This window comes from Phalacrocorax carbo, chromosome 6, assembly GCF_963921805.1.
Source record: "Phalacrocorax carbo chromosome 6, bPhaCar2.1, whole genome shotgun sequence".
Lineage (NCBI taxonomy): Eukaryota > Metazoa > Chordata > Aves > Suliformes > Phalacrocoracidae > Phalacrocorax > Phalacrocorax carbo.
This window is the reverse complement of record NC_087518.1, coordinates 12,370,532-12,387,686: the sequence shown is the minus strand read 5'-3', so window position 1 is coordinate 12,387,686 and position 17,155 is coordinate 12,370,532. Positions and strand designations below refer to the sequence as shown.

Sequence of the window (17,155 nt, the reverse complement as noted above, 5' to 3'; positions counted from 1 at the left end):
AGCTTCTTTGGGAGTTATTTAAATCAGCACAGGAGGAAAGATATTAAGTGATCCATATGAATTACAGGAATTGGGTTCATTTAAAGCTCAGCATAACATAGATCAGATCTATTTAAATCTGTTGCCATATCTTACATATTTTACCTCAGACCTCTCTGACAGTTTTAGTCTTTCACAGACTTGCTAGCATACTCAAGAAAACTAGCTTCCTTTGGATCACACTTTCAAAAATATGCTCATTTTTTGATCAGCATCTCATTAGTTTAAAAAAATTGCACAAACATGATGAGCTAATGTAATTTCCAGTGTAACCCTAAAGAGCTTAGTGCAGCTCAGAGGAGATAGTCTGGCCTTCCACACAATTATTTCATAAAATTACACTCTGCATTGTGTCAAACAGAAGAGGTAAAAGACTTGCACCATTAATCCCTTCTGTCTGAGCTTCGGAAGCCCTGGCTGACAAAATGACATCTCTTACACAATTCATCAATGTCATTTGCATAAATAGTTCCTTAAATAAATCATATGTACATATATATAGCTATCCACGTGTGCTCCTGAGACTCATTTCCGACAAGGATCATCTCACAGGAGATAAAAACCAGGCGATATTCAGTCTCCTGAACAAAATCATCTGCAGCCATAGAGACAAAGGACTGCTGTGAATAGCTTTCACTGGAATCCTTCCTTTGTATTCTAGCATTTGAAAGATCATAATGACAGAGTAGAAGTCTGAATAAAGCTAATTTATTCAATAATCATTTATTCAACAATAGATTTAATAAATCTGTTTCTGCAGGGAGTACCTGATGGATTTCAAATACACACACTACTTGTGCTAAACAAAACCACCTTTGCACCATTATTGTAAAAACAGATGAAACCCTAACCTTCCATGAATAAGACCCAAGCTAGCCAAAGCAGGTCAGATTTACTGCATGCCACGTGGGCATTACAGCTTGAAGTTTAGTTATAATTACAATGTGTCAGGTTGCAATATTCTTACACTTTTCATTGCAGCAAGTGACATGCCTACAGCAGAGGTCTGCCAGCTAATTCTTTCTATAAACGACTTCGGCTGAGGAGGCTAAACTCCCACTGGAGTAAGAGCTCATCACCTCATCATTTAGTCAAAGGACCTCAATGCATTTTGGAGCAGATACAGGACTGACCACCAAGAATGTTTCTCTCGTGTATTGAATTCAAAGGTAGTCATGAAGAAATGCATGGGAGTGTTTATTGTTTCTCAGTAGTCAATATCATTAAAGATATTCACTACCACTTTCACAGAATTGCAGAGCAACATTTTCTGTTGAAAAATTGTTGCAGTGTTTTTGTAGTCCATCCTTCCATCTGATATGTTAGAACAGAGCCGTATGATAAGCATAATAGATGAAAAATGCAGGTATTAGGAGAACCTAATGTTACTTTTTTATATGAAAATGCATTTCACTCAAAACTTGCAGGCATACACACTTAGCAAGATTATGATGTTGGTGTTCTGCATTATATATGATACTTATGTGTATCTGTGGATCCAGCGGATCCTATCATACGCTATTCCAGTTGTTTGGACCTTAGCAGTCCTTGAATGACAAATCATTGTTAGAAACTCTGTTTATGGGAGGAAATAACTAGGCTATTTTAACATATTTGGAATAGAGAAGCATTACATCAGGATGAAAGACTCTCTACAAAGAACATATGTGGTGGGTGAGCTTCAGGGAACAGGGAGAATGGTACTACAGAATTCTCCCTGATCAGCATTTTCCCTTTGCAGAACTTACCTTTGCTGTCCACAACCTGGGATTCTCATAAGTGCTTTTAATTAGCCTCACCGTCTTCATACTGAAGCCAACTTTAAAATTCCCAGTTTTACAAAATCCCATTGACTTCAAAGAATCACAACATCAAGCAACTTTATTAGTCCCAACCTTGATGAGAGAATCATATCAACATTTTTAACAGGTACTTTTCATTGCACCTGATAAGGGTGCCACAGTCATTAAAAATTAATTGCCATGTAACTAGCACCTTTTTAACACAGACTTCTTTTGCACAAGAGGGTGCAGTTACCATGGGAATTGCCAGTGGAAGTAACACCCTTTCACACATGAAATGAGGGTAGCTCAAGCTCTGACAACAACATTCTGCATTATTAGTGAAGCAATCATAAGAAGTTACTGTCTATATCCTTACAGCCTGATCCAGTGAGTGAACAAATAGAGTGGAATAGCAGTGAAAAGGCTCAGCAATGAAAAAGATAAATCTCGAAAAGAGTACCTTTTTCTGAGTTTGGCTTGTCAGCATTACTTGAGGAACATGTCAGATCACGAGAATAAGGGAGATCAGCATATGAAGGAGAAACAAAACAAAACAAACAAAAAATCAAAGCAGCACTGCTCTCACCTCTGCAATGATCCCAACGCAGCCAGCAATTACTGCAGCCTTCGCTTGAGCCCCACTCATCCCTCCGAGACCAGAAGTAACAAACACCTTTCCGGACAGGTCTTCTGCCTTCAGGTAGCGACGGCCTGCATTGAGCACTGTGAGCTGCACACAACACCAGATAGCAATTATCAGGAGCTATATTTTCCTAGATTCCCTGAATTTTAAAGATCTTCTGTCCCTTTTGCAAACAGAGTTTGAAACTCAGGGGTCATTTAGACCATGAAACTGTTTCAACCTTTTAAGAAGGAACCATGTTACGAAGTGATGTTATGAAACTAGCTGTCCTAATTATGTTTATTTCTTTCACCATGAAATGGAGTAGAATAATCAGTTGTTCCCAACACATTGCTCTTGGGGTACAGAAACTTATTCAGGATGGCTGCAAAAGAAACCTGAGGAAACAGCTAAGAGAACACGTAAGAAAATGTTTTTATCTAACAGATTTGGTCAATTCATACTTCACTTATTGTAGCTAGGTGAGCTCAGATTGAGACCTTGATTGCAGATTCCTTCAGGTCTGTGTTCTGCATAAGATGCCATGGACTATCTGAGTGGAAGCACACTAATTTTTTTTTAAGGAGTGGGCAATGAGAATTTCTTTGGCAGTCAGAACATCCTCTCACAGCAATTCAATCCACTCCAGTCACCAGCCACTGCAGGAGATACCCTCCTCCAAAAGGTATCAACAAATAGACCTTTCCCCAGTTTCTTACCACAGTCCCATGGACTATTCCCTGAGGCCCAATGTAGCAGTAGCTCCCTGCAGTCATCTGACCATACCTAGCAATAGCAACGAACACAATGATACCACGTCACTCAGGCTGGAATGAATTCTGTACATGTCTACATTGGTTTCTAGTATAACAAAAAAATCTCTGTGCTTCAATTTGTTGTTAAAGATCTGCTATTACCAAATTCACAACTTTTAATTGAGTTTCTTCATTAGCAATGCACCAACATGTTTTCAGAGCAGCATTTAGCTCATTGAATTGAGTTTAAAAATGCATGGATCAAAAAACTGGGTGTAAATGTGTCTTGGCATTTAGCATAGTGACTAGGACACAAGAACACTCCTTTTCACCTTGTTGGCATCTTTATGCCATTGGTTTTCAGTGGCACTTCTGCTTCTAAGTCACATAGTCACTTTTGAAGTTGTTAGCCTAAAATGGTTGCCCACATTCCTATGAAATTCCCAGGAAAGTGGCAATGCATAGTCTCTATTCATGCCCTTTAATTTCTTTTAGCTTCCTTATCTGTACACACCCAGCTCTCCAGTGGTTTTCATTTAAGGTACACAACAGAAAAATAATCCTATGCTCATCAACTAGATCAGCAGTAAGAAAGTAGCTAAATAATCATTTTAAAAAAAGCTATCTTTCTGCTTCAAAGCTTTCTCTTAGTGTGAAGGAATGTTTAATAACTTGTGTTTTCTGTAGACTGTAAAACACACACTGCAGAGTGGAACTAGCCAGTGCTATAAGCAGGTTATGACCAAGGCTTCAGGCTGTAATTCAGCCAAGTCCCACACACAAACCTAATACTGATTCCTAGCAGACATCAGTTACATCCTTATATATGTGGCTGAATGTAACTCAAACTTATGCAGCACAGTTGAAACCCACCTGCATTAGAAATTTTAATCAGCCACTGCCTGATGTCTGTATTACATTTTAGCTAAGTACTGGATATATTTTAAGAGTGAAGTATCTTCTTACATTGTTACTCCCAAAGCAAACATCTTCTCATATTCATCTCTGGTGGAATAGTTGGGAATAACCTAAGAAAACATACAAAAGAAAACCCCACATAAGCAAATTAGAGATTTAAGCAGATCTTTTTAACAGCCTACATTTCTCTAACTATGGTCATACACATAGAAAAACAGTGAAAAACAGAAGGAGTAATTCAGGTGCTTTATTCCATGCATTCTAGTTTAGAAAAAAAAGATGTCTGGTCTTCTGGCAGTGTGACTGTCATGCAGGTTTTAAGGACAGCAGTCCTCTAGCCACAAAACTACCCTGCAGGGAGATAGATATTGAATGGTTCAAAAGACTGGCAATGAACCACTATGTTCACTTGCCTAGCTTGCCTTCCAAGAAAAGCAGTCCAGATATCTTCCAAACTCAGCCTAGCTGAACTGTTTTGGTCAAGAACATGTACAGCTCAGGCTCAGTCAGAACAGAAGTCATCTAATAGGGAAAGGATTGTTCCCTCCATCACTGCAGATCAGCACACTTGAGGTGAAAGCGGCTGTACTGGAATAAACGCTGCAGGATTTGGGCCCCAGATTCTCCTGTGTGCTGTTGTAAGTTCAGGTAGTATAAATAATATTTTAATTCAGCAAACACTTGAAAAGTAAAGAGAAGATGAAGTAAAAGAGAAAACAAGATGCTAATACCTACCATGCCGTTAGTAATGATTAATCGGGGAGCATACTGATGGCTGGGAAAGAGTCCCAGAGGATGTCCACTGTACATTACTAGTGTTTGCTCTTCAGTCATCTCTGACAAATAGTGCATTACCAACCAGAACTGAAAGGAAAAGCAAGGAAAGTGAGGGAATCTGCATCTTACATTTACATTTCTTTGTGAAGCTGCTACACTTTGAGTATAAAGGCAGCTAGAGAGATAATGAGGTGTATTCACAGATGGAATAACAGCCAGAGCTCTCAACACATTCTTGCTTTTAATAAAGTCCATTAAGTGGTATCACTCAGCAGGAAATATAAATCACCAACTAGCAAAAGTCTGAATAAGTTCCAGAATAATTTTTCCAGTACAAACCCCAGAAATCCTTCATTTTTAAAGCCCTTCTAATTTTATCTTGAGGTTAACCATTTGGATCTGGCACTTTTCTGGTGATCTTTTCAAAGCCAAACAGTAAAATTTTCCCTACAGAAGTGAATAAAATACCCATGCATATTGTTGATCCTAACCTGAAATGCATTATTCAGCATCTTCTAGTGCTTATCATCTTCCCAACAAATGGATATTACAATGTGCACTTAAAAATGAAATAATTTTTCTTCTCAAAGAAAAAAATTCAGCTTTCATTGTGGACAGTGAAGAAAGTCCTTGATGCACCCAGGAATACACAAATAAATGCATCTCAACTTTGTCTGCATAACTCAGTAGTTACTCCTCATGTATGCCAAAAAAGTAGGTTTGGACCATCTAAGCTGCCTATAGATTTGATTCTCATCCATCACTGTTTATCACAAAGCCCATTATATTCCATGGGACTTTCAGTATGTGACAACCAGGCCTGAAAGGAGCTTTCCTATGCAGTATTGGAGTTCAACAATAGCTTGAAACTAGAGTTTCTGTAGGGACACAAAGTTTTGTGGAAAAAAAAAAAAAAAAAGGAACTGATCAAAGAGACGAAAGTATTGGTGACAAATAAATAAAACCAGTTGTCACGGGCACTCAACCTCTGTGGTTGTGTCCTTGATCTGAATTAAAAATGGTAGAGATTTGAAGCCAGTCCCTTCTAACCCAGCTCATTTCCCAAGTTGCAAGTTAAGTTGAACAGGAAAGAGTTACTAGAGTTACTGTCTTGCTTTTTACATTTTGTTTTCGTTTCCTGAAAAATGTTGAATAATCACATTCTGGTCCTAGGACAGAACAGGTAACTGGCTGAACTCTCAACTCTTTAGCAGGCTGGGAAAAACACTGTAATAAAACTAGAAGCTGTAAGATAGAACTCTTTACATTGAAAGGCACAACTGGTCAGGAGGAAGCAAAAGCCTTTCCTAGCTTAAAGAACAGTTCTGTTGCCTGCAGGCTTGTAAAGTTAGCTCTGGACGTGGTTCTTTCTTTTCAATTATTCAGAAGAAAGCACAGGTCTGCATGGACGACGTAAACCAAACGGAACCTTTTCACTAGGAATTCTGCAGTGGTAGATTTCCAAAAAAGCATGTTGTTTTCAAACCACAAACAGAACAAATGTTCTGTCATAACTGAATCATTCATGTGATTGCTACTCTAAGGAAGCAAAAACAAAAAGGTTTTGTTTGTTCTGCTGTGAAACAACTGCAAGTCATAGCCCTGGCTTGGATGAGAACAAGAAAGAAGAGAATATTTCTGACTTTGGCAGCACTTCTACTTCACCTTGCAGCCCAGCAGCTGCCTAAGAGATGTCAGTCCAATAAAGGCTACTATGTAAACTGCTGGCACTGCTCACATCAGAAATGCTGTAAAACTCGTGGTTAACAGGCATTAGTTAACTGACATTTGCTAACTAATACAGAGGCTAAGGAAATGGTGTGCATTGTCATGGTACCTTTCTTTTAACATCAGAACAGTTTTGCCTCAAAAGCTGCCTAAGACTTGCATTTAACTCCTATTTACCAGATTAGGGAACTAAAGCATAAGTTTTATTTTAGCCACAAATGAAAAATCACAGTCAAACTGGGAAGAAAATCCAGATCACTCAGTCCCATGCTAGGGGAGAGGAATGGATTCCTCACTGTAACCAGGAACTTCATTTACACATTAGTTTGGCTTGGATTTTTTAATAAGCAAGAGGCCAGATTCAGATAGAGCCACAACAAGGTGCATACATGATCCTTTATGACAGCAGTTGGCTCCTTAAGTCAGCACTTGCTTATGTAAGCTACAGAATCAGAAATCAAGATCTTCCCAGCCTTCAGGAGTGATGCTGCCCTTCAGGGTGATGGAGCTTTCTACCTGTGCTGTTTCTGTTCTGCACTGCAAAACCCAATGCCACACCTCCACCTGTCCCCACTCTGTGGTCTTGGGGCACACCAGAGGCTGCAGGGATGATGTCATTTTGGCATTCACAATAACCACATTTGTGTCTATTCGTAGACACTCAGGATAGCTGTTCATTAAATGTTCCTCCTGCCACCACACACCCGTAGAGCATTCAGACTCAGAGCTTTTTTTTTCTTGAGAGAAAAAATTGAGCTCATAGAAAACATGTCTAAATATGCTGCTGATGCAAAAAGATCTCCTGCAAGTGCTCCCCACAGGCATTCTGCAGTACTTGAATTAAAGCAAGTGTATTTATTGCCATTTTTGGATAGCAAAGGAAAAGAGAGATTATATAATCACACCTTAAACATCCCAGCTCTGATTTTAGACAGGCTTTTATCCACCTCCCATTATTCTTGGAAGATCAGGGATAATGTTGCTAGGCCAGACAGTAAAGTGCACTATGATCTGGCCAGCTAGCATGTAAATATTTACAGCTAATCTGATTTGCTTGGAAAAAGACTCATGATTGCACTTTCTTAAATCAAAGCCTTTTGGTTTTTTATTCCACTACTTGCTATGAAAAATGTGGCAAAAGTACCATAAATAAGGAAAAGGTACACTTTTTCATTTTCTAGAATGCACAAAATACACTGGCACATAAAAATGCAGAGAAAGACAAAGAACTGGTCTTTACATCATCATACACAGCTTGGTATGTTTATGGTATTATGTTTAGTATTTCTGTTGGACTGTCTGTGCTCTCCTTACTAAACAAAGCTTTCCCCATCTATGCAGTTCCTAACTAAGCATTCCTTTACCCAGACAGGATGTTTTGGAGTATTTTGAGACGACGACTGCCAAGAATTATCACAAACTGCCTAAGCAGAATGTGCGTGGGGGAGGGTGAAACTGGTTTTGTGAAACAAGTTGCAAAAGCAGCAATGTCCTACCTGCGCCCAGTTGCTGAAGACCTGCCCATTTCCTCCATAAGTGACAAGCTCCTGAGGAAACTGAAAAAGACAATTTAACAATAAGGCAAGCACTTTTCTGAAACATTTCACTGTATCTCCGAGCTGTTTTATTAATCTCAGTAATAAATCTTTTCTTTAGCTTATTGCAACGCCACTCTCTAGATTCTTGAAAACAGAAAATACTGTCATGAAAGTGATAATTAAAGAAAAAAAAATATTTTTCAAAATGAGATGCCTGTTATTGTTACAATGGGATTTTGGATGCAGAATGCTACAAAGTGATTCTTGGACTGCAGTTTCTGTAACAGACAGACATCCTGGTAAACTCTCTCGAACAGGGACTGAGTGAGCTTACAGTTTGGTCACTACTGCATTTACAGCTGGAAGAGTCTAAGACCAGCAGGGCATGTTGCATGGCTTCTCCCCTGCCATTTGCAAAAAGATGCATTACACTGGGTAGTGCCTGTAAAGATGGACTTTGGTCCTGTAATCTAGTACATCTGTCCTTGAGGGATGAGCTTTCAAAGGTACAGGAAGCATCAGCACTAGTTTTTCAACATATGTTGTAGAACCAATGTACTAAGAGCTGAGCTCTACCTATCAGACCAACCTCCTGTACATAGAGGGAGCTGGAGTGAGCCTTGCTGGTGTTGTAGGAGGTCTCAGAGGTCTGAATTAGCACCAGGACTCACTGTGCAGGATTAACAACTGCACACAGCAGGAAACTAAAGGACTTAATACAAAAGACCCCAAACCCCAGGAATCAAAACACAACCACAAGGAAAGTATAGACACCTCTCTAGTCCCTTGCAGGCTTAGCCCCACAGAAATGGACATTCTAGCACATCCCTCTGTAAGGAGGCTGCCTTGGCTCTACTGAAATTGGCCTGTGTAGCTAACACACAGCAGCCAGCTCTGTGTATACAGGGACTGGCATGTACCTTGGAGCACAGAACCAGCAAAAGGCCTATGAACAACTAAAATCCTATTCAATCCATGGAAGGAGGATCATCTGCACAAGGATTAAGTTCACCTATACACCTAAATTCATTTTTTATGTGAGAGCACATACAGGAAGTAACTTGCACATTTGCTACTGCCCTATGAATCCAGCTTCCTTATTTTCTTTACCTGAGCCACTGAGGGATCCAGATTATTCATGATCATCAACATAATGGCAGCAGCTGATTTGGTCTTGCAAGGGTAGTCTCCTATGGGGTACGCCCTGAAACAGTCACAAAAATTTAGGAGACGCTCCGACTCACAAGGGCAACCACAACAACATACCCCACAGAAATATTCCTGCATGCAACACATTCATTTGAATTGCAGGCTTTTATTCAGGAGGGAAGAGGAAAAAAAAAAAAAAAGGAGAAAGTGCAGGTCTGAAATGACATATGTACCTTAACAGGCAAATCAGGTTTTAACTGTTATCAGAACCAAGCAAAGAAAAAAATTGTATTCAGCTTATCATTTGCTGAATCAGTTAATCACAATTGGTTATAAATATGGTGCCAAGAGCCCTCATTGCTTTTTAACTGAATTATTTTGGGGATGCTGGAAATGGCCTCTGTAACATGGTTGCTGGGCCAAGCAGCTAAGTCCTGCAATGCTGGGGAAAACTGCATCAGTGGAAGTTGCGTTCAGGCTCACCAGATCCTATCTAAGAAAAAACACCCAGCTTGAATTTCAGTTTTAAAGTACCTGTCAAAAATTGAACTAGTTAGGAGAAATATGGGCCTTTTTGCTGAATAAAACACATTTCATCCAGAAAGTTGAGAGGTGAGATATGGGAAACCGTCACAAAGGTATTCTGAGTCAGGTTTCCTAGCACTAATGTGTTTCAAAGCCAACTACTGTAATCATCTCACTGTTATCTTCTCCTCCATCTGTTTGTTATATCAAATTGCTCTAAAACTTCTGGTCCTAGATTTATACTGTAGCTCTTCAGAGGAGGGACAGTTCCTTTGCTATGTTTACACAGGTCTTAGTACAATTGTGCTGAGGCCTCCAAGGTATGATACCAAAAGGAAGTATCACCATTGATCAAGAGTTTTGCTCTTTCGCTTTCTGTAAGCAACAACAGCAATACAGATGCTGGAAATTCCTAAAGGTAAATAGGCTCATTTGATGTCGTTTCTAAATTATCTTCCTTTTATTGGACCATAGACCTTCAGTGGCTGGACTCTTGCTTTGCACAACCAAGGCAGCTACACTGAAAAGGTTAGGCTAAAGAGTGCCAACTACAAAAGAAATTGGACAACTACTGACAGCTCATGACCGAAGATCTGGAATGTATATTCTATGGATTTAGCAAATGGGCTCCTCCCATGATCACACGCACTTCATCCTAGCTTTTTACATCAGGATTCTAAAACCAATGCCTTGCAGTCATTGCCAAACCAGGAAGGAAAGCATCTGAGTTTTTCCACAATACTTTTTTTATTGGTGTTTTCTGCTTTTCTAAGCTTGATGTGATAAAATAGCAGGATTTCTGTGGAATGATACCAATTCATCAAGAGCAGATATTTCCACATAATATTGCTCAGAACATAAGAAACCCAAAGTTCAGATATCAGCTGAGTGTGCTGGTATGGGAATGTGGCTGGTATGGAAACCAAGTTGGACTGTAGTCCCTGGGATACACAGAACAAAAGTCAAATACTACCAGGTTACAGAGAACAAAAGGCATTTCCTTGATCTGAGACTAAGAACCTCCTAGAATGAGTGATCAGTGAAATGGTCACAAGGAAAAAAAAGTATTTAAAATTATCAAAGAATCACTGATGCCAGTGGTGGAAACTGATGGACTGTCTCATCCAAGCATACTTGGAAGGTGCTCTCATCTACAGTTCAGGACTAGGGTCCTTTGAAGTCCAGCTCTGCAATACCTTTCAGACAGTCTTCCAGTTGTCCTCGCTTTAGCTGAATTATACAAGAGCTGACCCCAGACCAGTATGGACAGCACAGAAATATGGATGTCTGTGGAAATTGGAGTGCTTTCTAGTTGCTTGCTTTATTCAGATTTCTGTATAGACATTAACCAGGCCCCTGCTGGATGCAAAAAGGAATCAATCAGTCTAAAAAAAAGCAGCTAGCCCCTGGCAGCCCTCTCTAAAGCTGTTCTGCTTCACAAACATTAGCCCCATCAGCCCTAGAATGAAGTGATGTTCCAAGATAACAGGCACATAGCATATTACAAACCAGGGTCAGATACAGGTTCCAATGACGGAAAAACGTACTGTCTGTCTTTCAAGCCCAGAAAGCCTTCTCTGTGAGACTGGGAAACAACCAGCCACTCACAGCAGGTCTCAAGCCATCCACTCATCTGATCACACCTCTTGGTTCAGCTGAGACTTGACTTGCAGCAGCTCAGGACTATTGCAAATTTTCTGTCCAAGTTGCAGTCAGAGGTCTCTGAATAATGACTGGCCTCTAGAAACTAAGACTTGTTACGGGGCAGAGCATTTGGGATCTCTGTGTATGGTAAAGCTGGCATTACCAAGCACACAACCTTGCACAATCCTGTCCCTGTGTTGAGTGGTGCTGAGCTTTCCAGCAGTGAGACTGTCCTGGCCCTGCCACAACCTATGCAGAAGGGTGCACACTGCCTCTTTACTAGTCCCATGGGACTCTCATGAGGACAGAGAACAGGATGAAAGCTGGAGGATGAAGGATCACCGTTACACAGCTTTACAGAAAAGCATCCCAAAACACGCAGTATCACTCACTGGAGATGAAATCACTGCTATCTAACAGTACATAGAACATCCAATTTATTCAGATGATGCAGTTCATTAATATGTCATCACATGACTTCTGCAAGACATAAATCAGGACACAGCAATGCCGCTATTTAAAGGTCAGTTTCACAGGTGAAAGCTGGGTAAGGAAATGGCAGCCAAATACAATGTGAACCTGGCAGTCCTTACCTCATCTCGATATCTGGAAAGAATCTGTACATATAGATATGGCCATACAGCCTGAGTTCTTCAGCAAATTCCAGTGCCAGCTTCTTTTGTATTTCAGGTGGGAAATAACGCAAGGCATTGTGCAAAGCCAGCTGCCAAAAAACCCAAGAGAGACAAAAATCAGTGTGAAAGAGAAATGGAGGTAAATGGGTGGCCCTGAACTTCAATCAGACTCAGCTGGAAGCCTGCCTAAGCTATCACAAGGATGATATAATTTAAAAGGCCAAGCTCACACCAGGGGAGCTCCATTTCTGCTTTCCTATTGAAATTTTTCCACCTGCCTCTTTCCTTGTAGATTCAATTGCTGTATACATGTAGCCCTCCCCTACCCACCCCCACCAAGTCTGCATGGAGACACCTTGGAGATTTGTTAAGTAGTGCTCAGTCCTATCAATATCAGATGTGGATTAATTCCCTCTCACAATGCTAGGGGGCACTGAACTACCAAGGAAAATATTGTTCAGAAATCCTTAGCCTGAGACCCTGAACTGCTAGAGACACTGAAGACCCTACTGTACTTTCCATTCAAAAGAGGGATCTTAGCCCTGAGTTATGTGACGTACTCCCTGATGAAGATGTTCTTGGGCTAAGTTTTATTAAAGATTCACTACATTTAACATCCTAATGTATTGCAGAGGGTGGTGGTTTACATGATTTTATTAATGCTACATGTATCACTTCCAAATTAGCTAAAGTGATTACTAGGCACTGAACTAAATTCTGCAGATGATGCTATATGGCTTATACTCCCTATTGCAAACTACTGGTAATCTCTTTGAAAGCAAAGTACAGTATGTCCTTTTGGATAAAAGAAACCATAAATAAATCACTGTCTTTAGTAACAGTCTGTTAAGTCATGTCTCTGTATTCCATGTTCTATTTGATTAAAACTATAATGACAATAAAGATTGTGTAATCTTTAAAAAGCCAGTTTCATGCAAAGATGCTAAAAGATCTTGTAAATTCCCTGACAAATGGTGATACTATGCAAATGACTTTTAGTTGAAGATATTCACCAGTCATATGGAATTTCACATCTTCTTTAGGCTGATTTTTTCATGACTGTGGAAAGGATAAAAAGGGACCAATTTTGCTTCCAGATCTGACAACTTTCTACAAAACAACCAGGGAAGCCCAGTTTCAGAGAGGGCTGAGTATAGCTAGGATACTCTACATTTGTGACACCTGCCATTGGCGGTTCAGAGAGTTATGGAAGCAAGTATTTTCTGGGGGAAGTGAAGGGGTAGGCTGTAGTACAGGAAATAGGTATCTAGAACCATCCATTCTAGGTATCATCACCATCCATCCTGGTAAGAAGTCCTGAAAAGCTCTATAAAGCCCTTAGCTCAGTAACAAACCTCCTCATTCATCATGACTGTGGTCTGGCTCTTATGGCTATTGCTCTCCAGCCCCTTCATTTGAGCATGCCCATCTCACATACCTTAGAGCAGACAGAAAGAACAACATCTAAAAATGCCCCATACTAAGAGAGGTTTTTGTTGGCGTACTTGCTACTGAACAGGCATATGGGTCAGACCCCTTCAGATCAGTGAGGCTACACTGATTTACACCAGCTGAGAATCAGACCAGTAAAACCCTACAAATTAGATTTGCCATTCCACACAGAGAATGACAAGGGGGAAAACCTGTTTACCAAATGAGCAAATGCAACTTCCATCTTCATATACCACCTTATTCTTCTCCAGTTAGATAAGCAGTCATTTTTCAAGGGCATGTTATTAATAAACACAAAATTCCCAGCTATATCCACACCATGACAAAATACGTGAGGATTTTCAAAGTCAATCACAGCATCAAGCAGCCATCACAGTGGGTTCTAGATATAAGAGATTTCTGAAATAAGAATAAAATCACCCCTTGCAACAACAAAATCAAGAAGAAAGCATTTGCACATTGGCATTTTGCTTGCCTATGAGAGCTACAGAGAACTATCAGGATGAGTGTTTTGCTTCCAGCCTGGCAAGGATCACCCAGTCTTTGATCAATATATTATTTTTATTATAATGAATCTGATGGGCAAATATTTTTCTTCACCCTAAAGATGCAAGCAAGCAAGCAAGCACAATCTGCTTGGATTTTCAAATAAATTCACTTAGATTGAGCCTCTATCCTACTGATGTTACACATTAGCAGAAGCCTGAATTTTGATGATGCAAACATTAATGAAACATGAACTTGGATGTTTATGAAGGGTGGGAAGGGCACCTCGGATGCACAGACAATAGAGAGCTGATCTTATGAAAGAGGACTAAGTCTGGGGCTTGTTTAGCTTATCTGAACAAAGGTGACACTTGATTCCTGTCTCACTGTAGGATAAATGTCAAAGCAGGAAGAAGCTTCAGGGAAATGCTGGAAGAGGAATAAATAGCTGTGAATTGGCCATAAAAAATGTAGTCTTGAAATTAGAAGAATTTAAATATAAGAGATTCTGGAACAGTCTCTCAATAGGAGAGCTCTGGCACATAAAATTGCTTAGATGGAGCCTGACTGCTTTATGAAAGGGCAATTGCCATGTGCATCAGGAAGAATTTTGCATATTCATTATTGAGTCATAAACTGAATAACCTGAAAAAGGCACTCAAGGAGCAAATTCAAATAGGCTGTTCATCATGCTTCTGTGGAAAGGCAATACAAGGCCATTATTCCTTGCATTTCATTAAAGCACCATATAAAACATTATTCTCACCTTTAAGTTGGATTGATTTTACCTCTGATACATTGCATTCTGAATATTAGACATTGTGCATTTGATATTTAGGTGCTCTTCCTGTTCATAACTTCCACTGACGGAAGCTTAAGTGCACGTGCTCAGCACCTCTGAAAAACTAGGTCCAGAGTTCACTGGTGTCTTTCAAAAAAAAAAAAATCAATTGCACTTATACTCATGAACCTGATAGGTTGTTTTTAAAAATCCACTCTGACTTTGCCGAGGTACTGATTCAGTTCAGCTCAGTGCAATACAAGCATCAGATGCAAAGTCTTCCTCTTATGTCTGCCAGCTAGATCTAACATTTGATTCCTGTGTTTAAGCTCTAGTCACTAATAGGGTGTCTTCTTTTGTATTCACTGGCATTTATACAGCAAAACAGGGTCCTGCTGCCATTTAATCAAAATTCAGTCCTCTCAATGTCAAGAAAATGTAGTCAAAAGAACCCATGAAATCCTGCTCCAGTCATTCAGCTGTAAATCTTTGTTGTGAGGTTCTCTTGAGAAATCAAGAATACTAGCCTCTTTGTTAATTGGTGTTTGTTGAAGATCCAGTGCCTTTTCAGAAGGAATGATGTTAATTTCCCTTTTCTAACGCCATCATCAGGACTTCCAATTTAAGGATCTTGAGGCACTCAAACACTAAGATCTGCAGTCCCCTTGTTTACTGAGGGGAAGGGAAGCGTTAGGAGAGGAAGCAACTAGCTGAACTCTACAATAGTTTCATTCTTAGTTCTGCCATTTCCCAGTGGAGATGTTGCTTGCCTCCCACTTGTCCTCTTCTGCCTGATGATATCCAGGCCCAGAATCTTTGCTAGCACTATTCTCTAAACAGCAACTGTAAAAGCGAGATAGTTGTTTCTTGTATGATTCTTTCTGATATGATCTAAGCTAAGCTTAGTTCATCTCAGTTGGGAAGTAAACATGTTGATTTCTGACTGGGCATTGCTACAAATGCCCCATGGGTTGCAAAAGTTTAACCAAGTTCTTTATCATGCAGACATTCCAGAACAGGAGCCAACAGATTGGCTTTCCCAATCCACATATAAACTTTTAAAAATGGCCTCATTTCTGAATGCATAAAGCCACCATCAAGGTCAGAAGTCCTGCTGCTTCTCCAGAAAGTTCAACAAGAACTTCAGGTGCTATGCAAGATCACAGGCTCTGGTTTTCAGCCCTTTGTACTAGGATGTCATGAAGTAGCAAGGCCCAGCTGCTCCCTAAAGGATATGGAGTCAGAGTAACACAGCCAGGGTCTAGCCTCCCACTACCTGAGAGAGGCAAGCAGGGCAGCCCAGGGATAGCAGCCAGGATCCACCAGGAGTCCAGGTCAGCAGGCAACATCATGGTGATACGCAGGTCTGGGACCAAACTAGGAGTGCAAGTCAGGATCATGTCTGGTGATGGTTACCACAGAGAGATAGGGCCCAGAAATCACCATGAAGGTTTCTAGGGGCAAGTCAGCCCACCGGCTGGAGACCAGATCAACGAGGTCCACCGCTGAGCACTGGGACAGTCTGTGAAAGAACTAGAGATGGACACATCTCCAGCATAACTGAAATTGAAATCCTAGGCCTGAGTTTAAATGTATCCCCTAAGCCTATGGGCAGATGGTGTGGGTGGACATCTGAGGTGAGGCTTGTCAAGGTCATCAAGGCCTGTTACTGACCTCAGGGCCTGACGACAGCCACAAGTGATACTGCAATCAGGTAACAGATGATCATGCTGGGGTAGCAGGAAGATTGTAACATGATTTGGCTCTAAGATATGTAAAGAAACTGCTGCATGGATGAAGATGTACTCTTTTTTTCTGATTCTGAGCATCACTGAGAAGTGCACATTCTTCCCAAGTTGCTCCAGCTTTACTGGCATGTCAGTGGGTATTGAGAATGCAAAATCCTTGTTCTGCAAAGGACACAGTAAGCATAAGATTTTAGGGGTAGTTCCTTTGTAGCATATTTACATTAAGATACAGATGCTGAGAAACAGAAAGCTAGGGTTTCCTGAGCTGTGAAGGGAAAGAGAGAGGATGTGGCTGTTCCAGGCCTCAGGCAAAGAATGCCGAAGGAAAAGAACTCAAAAAACATATAAGCAGAATCGGTTCTGAGAAATGGCTCGACTTATCCAAGAAGATTAAAGTCGGTATGATAGGAAGAATTATATACCTCTTCAGCAAGCCCCATAACACACAGAGCTTTAAAAATCTCACTTATAAGATTTCTATTATAACCACAAAAGGAGGCCCAAGAAAATAAAACATTGGCAGTGCTAAGGTTTTTTATTGTAGAAAGGGCTAAAACTGGAATGAGGGCATATG

General features: G+C 40.3%; 2 protein-coding genes across 2 annotated transcripts in view; one reads left to right on the top strand and one right to left on the bottom strand.

Moving 5' to 3' along the window:
* The window catches only part of TMEM43 (transmembrane protein 43), a 481,635-nt gene that overhangs the window by 371,515 nt on the left and 92,965 nt on the right, over window positions 1-17,155 (top strand). The gene's annotated exons all lie outside the window — the stretch shown is intronic.
* UROC1 (urocanate hydratase 1) overlaps window positions 1-17,155 on the bottom strand; it is a 44,048-nt gene that overhangs the window by 24,811 nt on the left and 2,082 nt on the right. The window contains exons 2-8 of the mRNA XM_009501959.2: window positions 12,073-12,203; window positions 9,272-9,365; window positions 8,120-8,179; window positions 4,854-4,982; window positions 4,167-4,228; window positions 3,165-3,231; window positions 2,410-2,553 (exon numbers count right to left, since the gene is read on the bottom strand). Coding sequence (XP_009500254.2) covers window positions 2,410-2,553; window positions 3,165-3,231; window positions 4,167-4,228; window positions 4,854-4,982; window positions 8,120-8,179; window positions 9,272-9,365; window positions 12,073-12,203 — 687 coding nt within the window. The remainder of the gene's footprint in view (window positions 1-2,409; window positions 2,554-3,164; window positions 3,232-4,166; window positions 4,229-4,853; window positions 4,983-8,119; window positions 8,180-9,271; window positions 9,366-12,072; window positions 12,204-17,155) is intronic.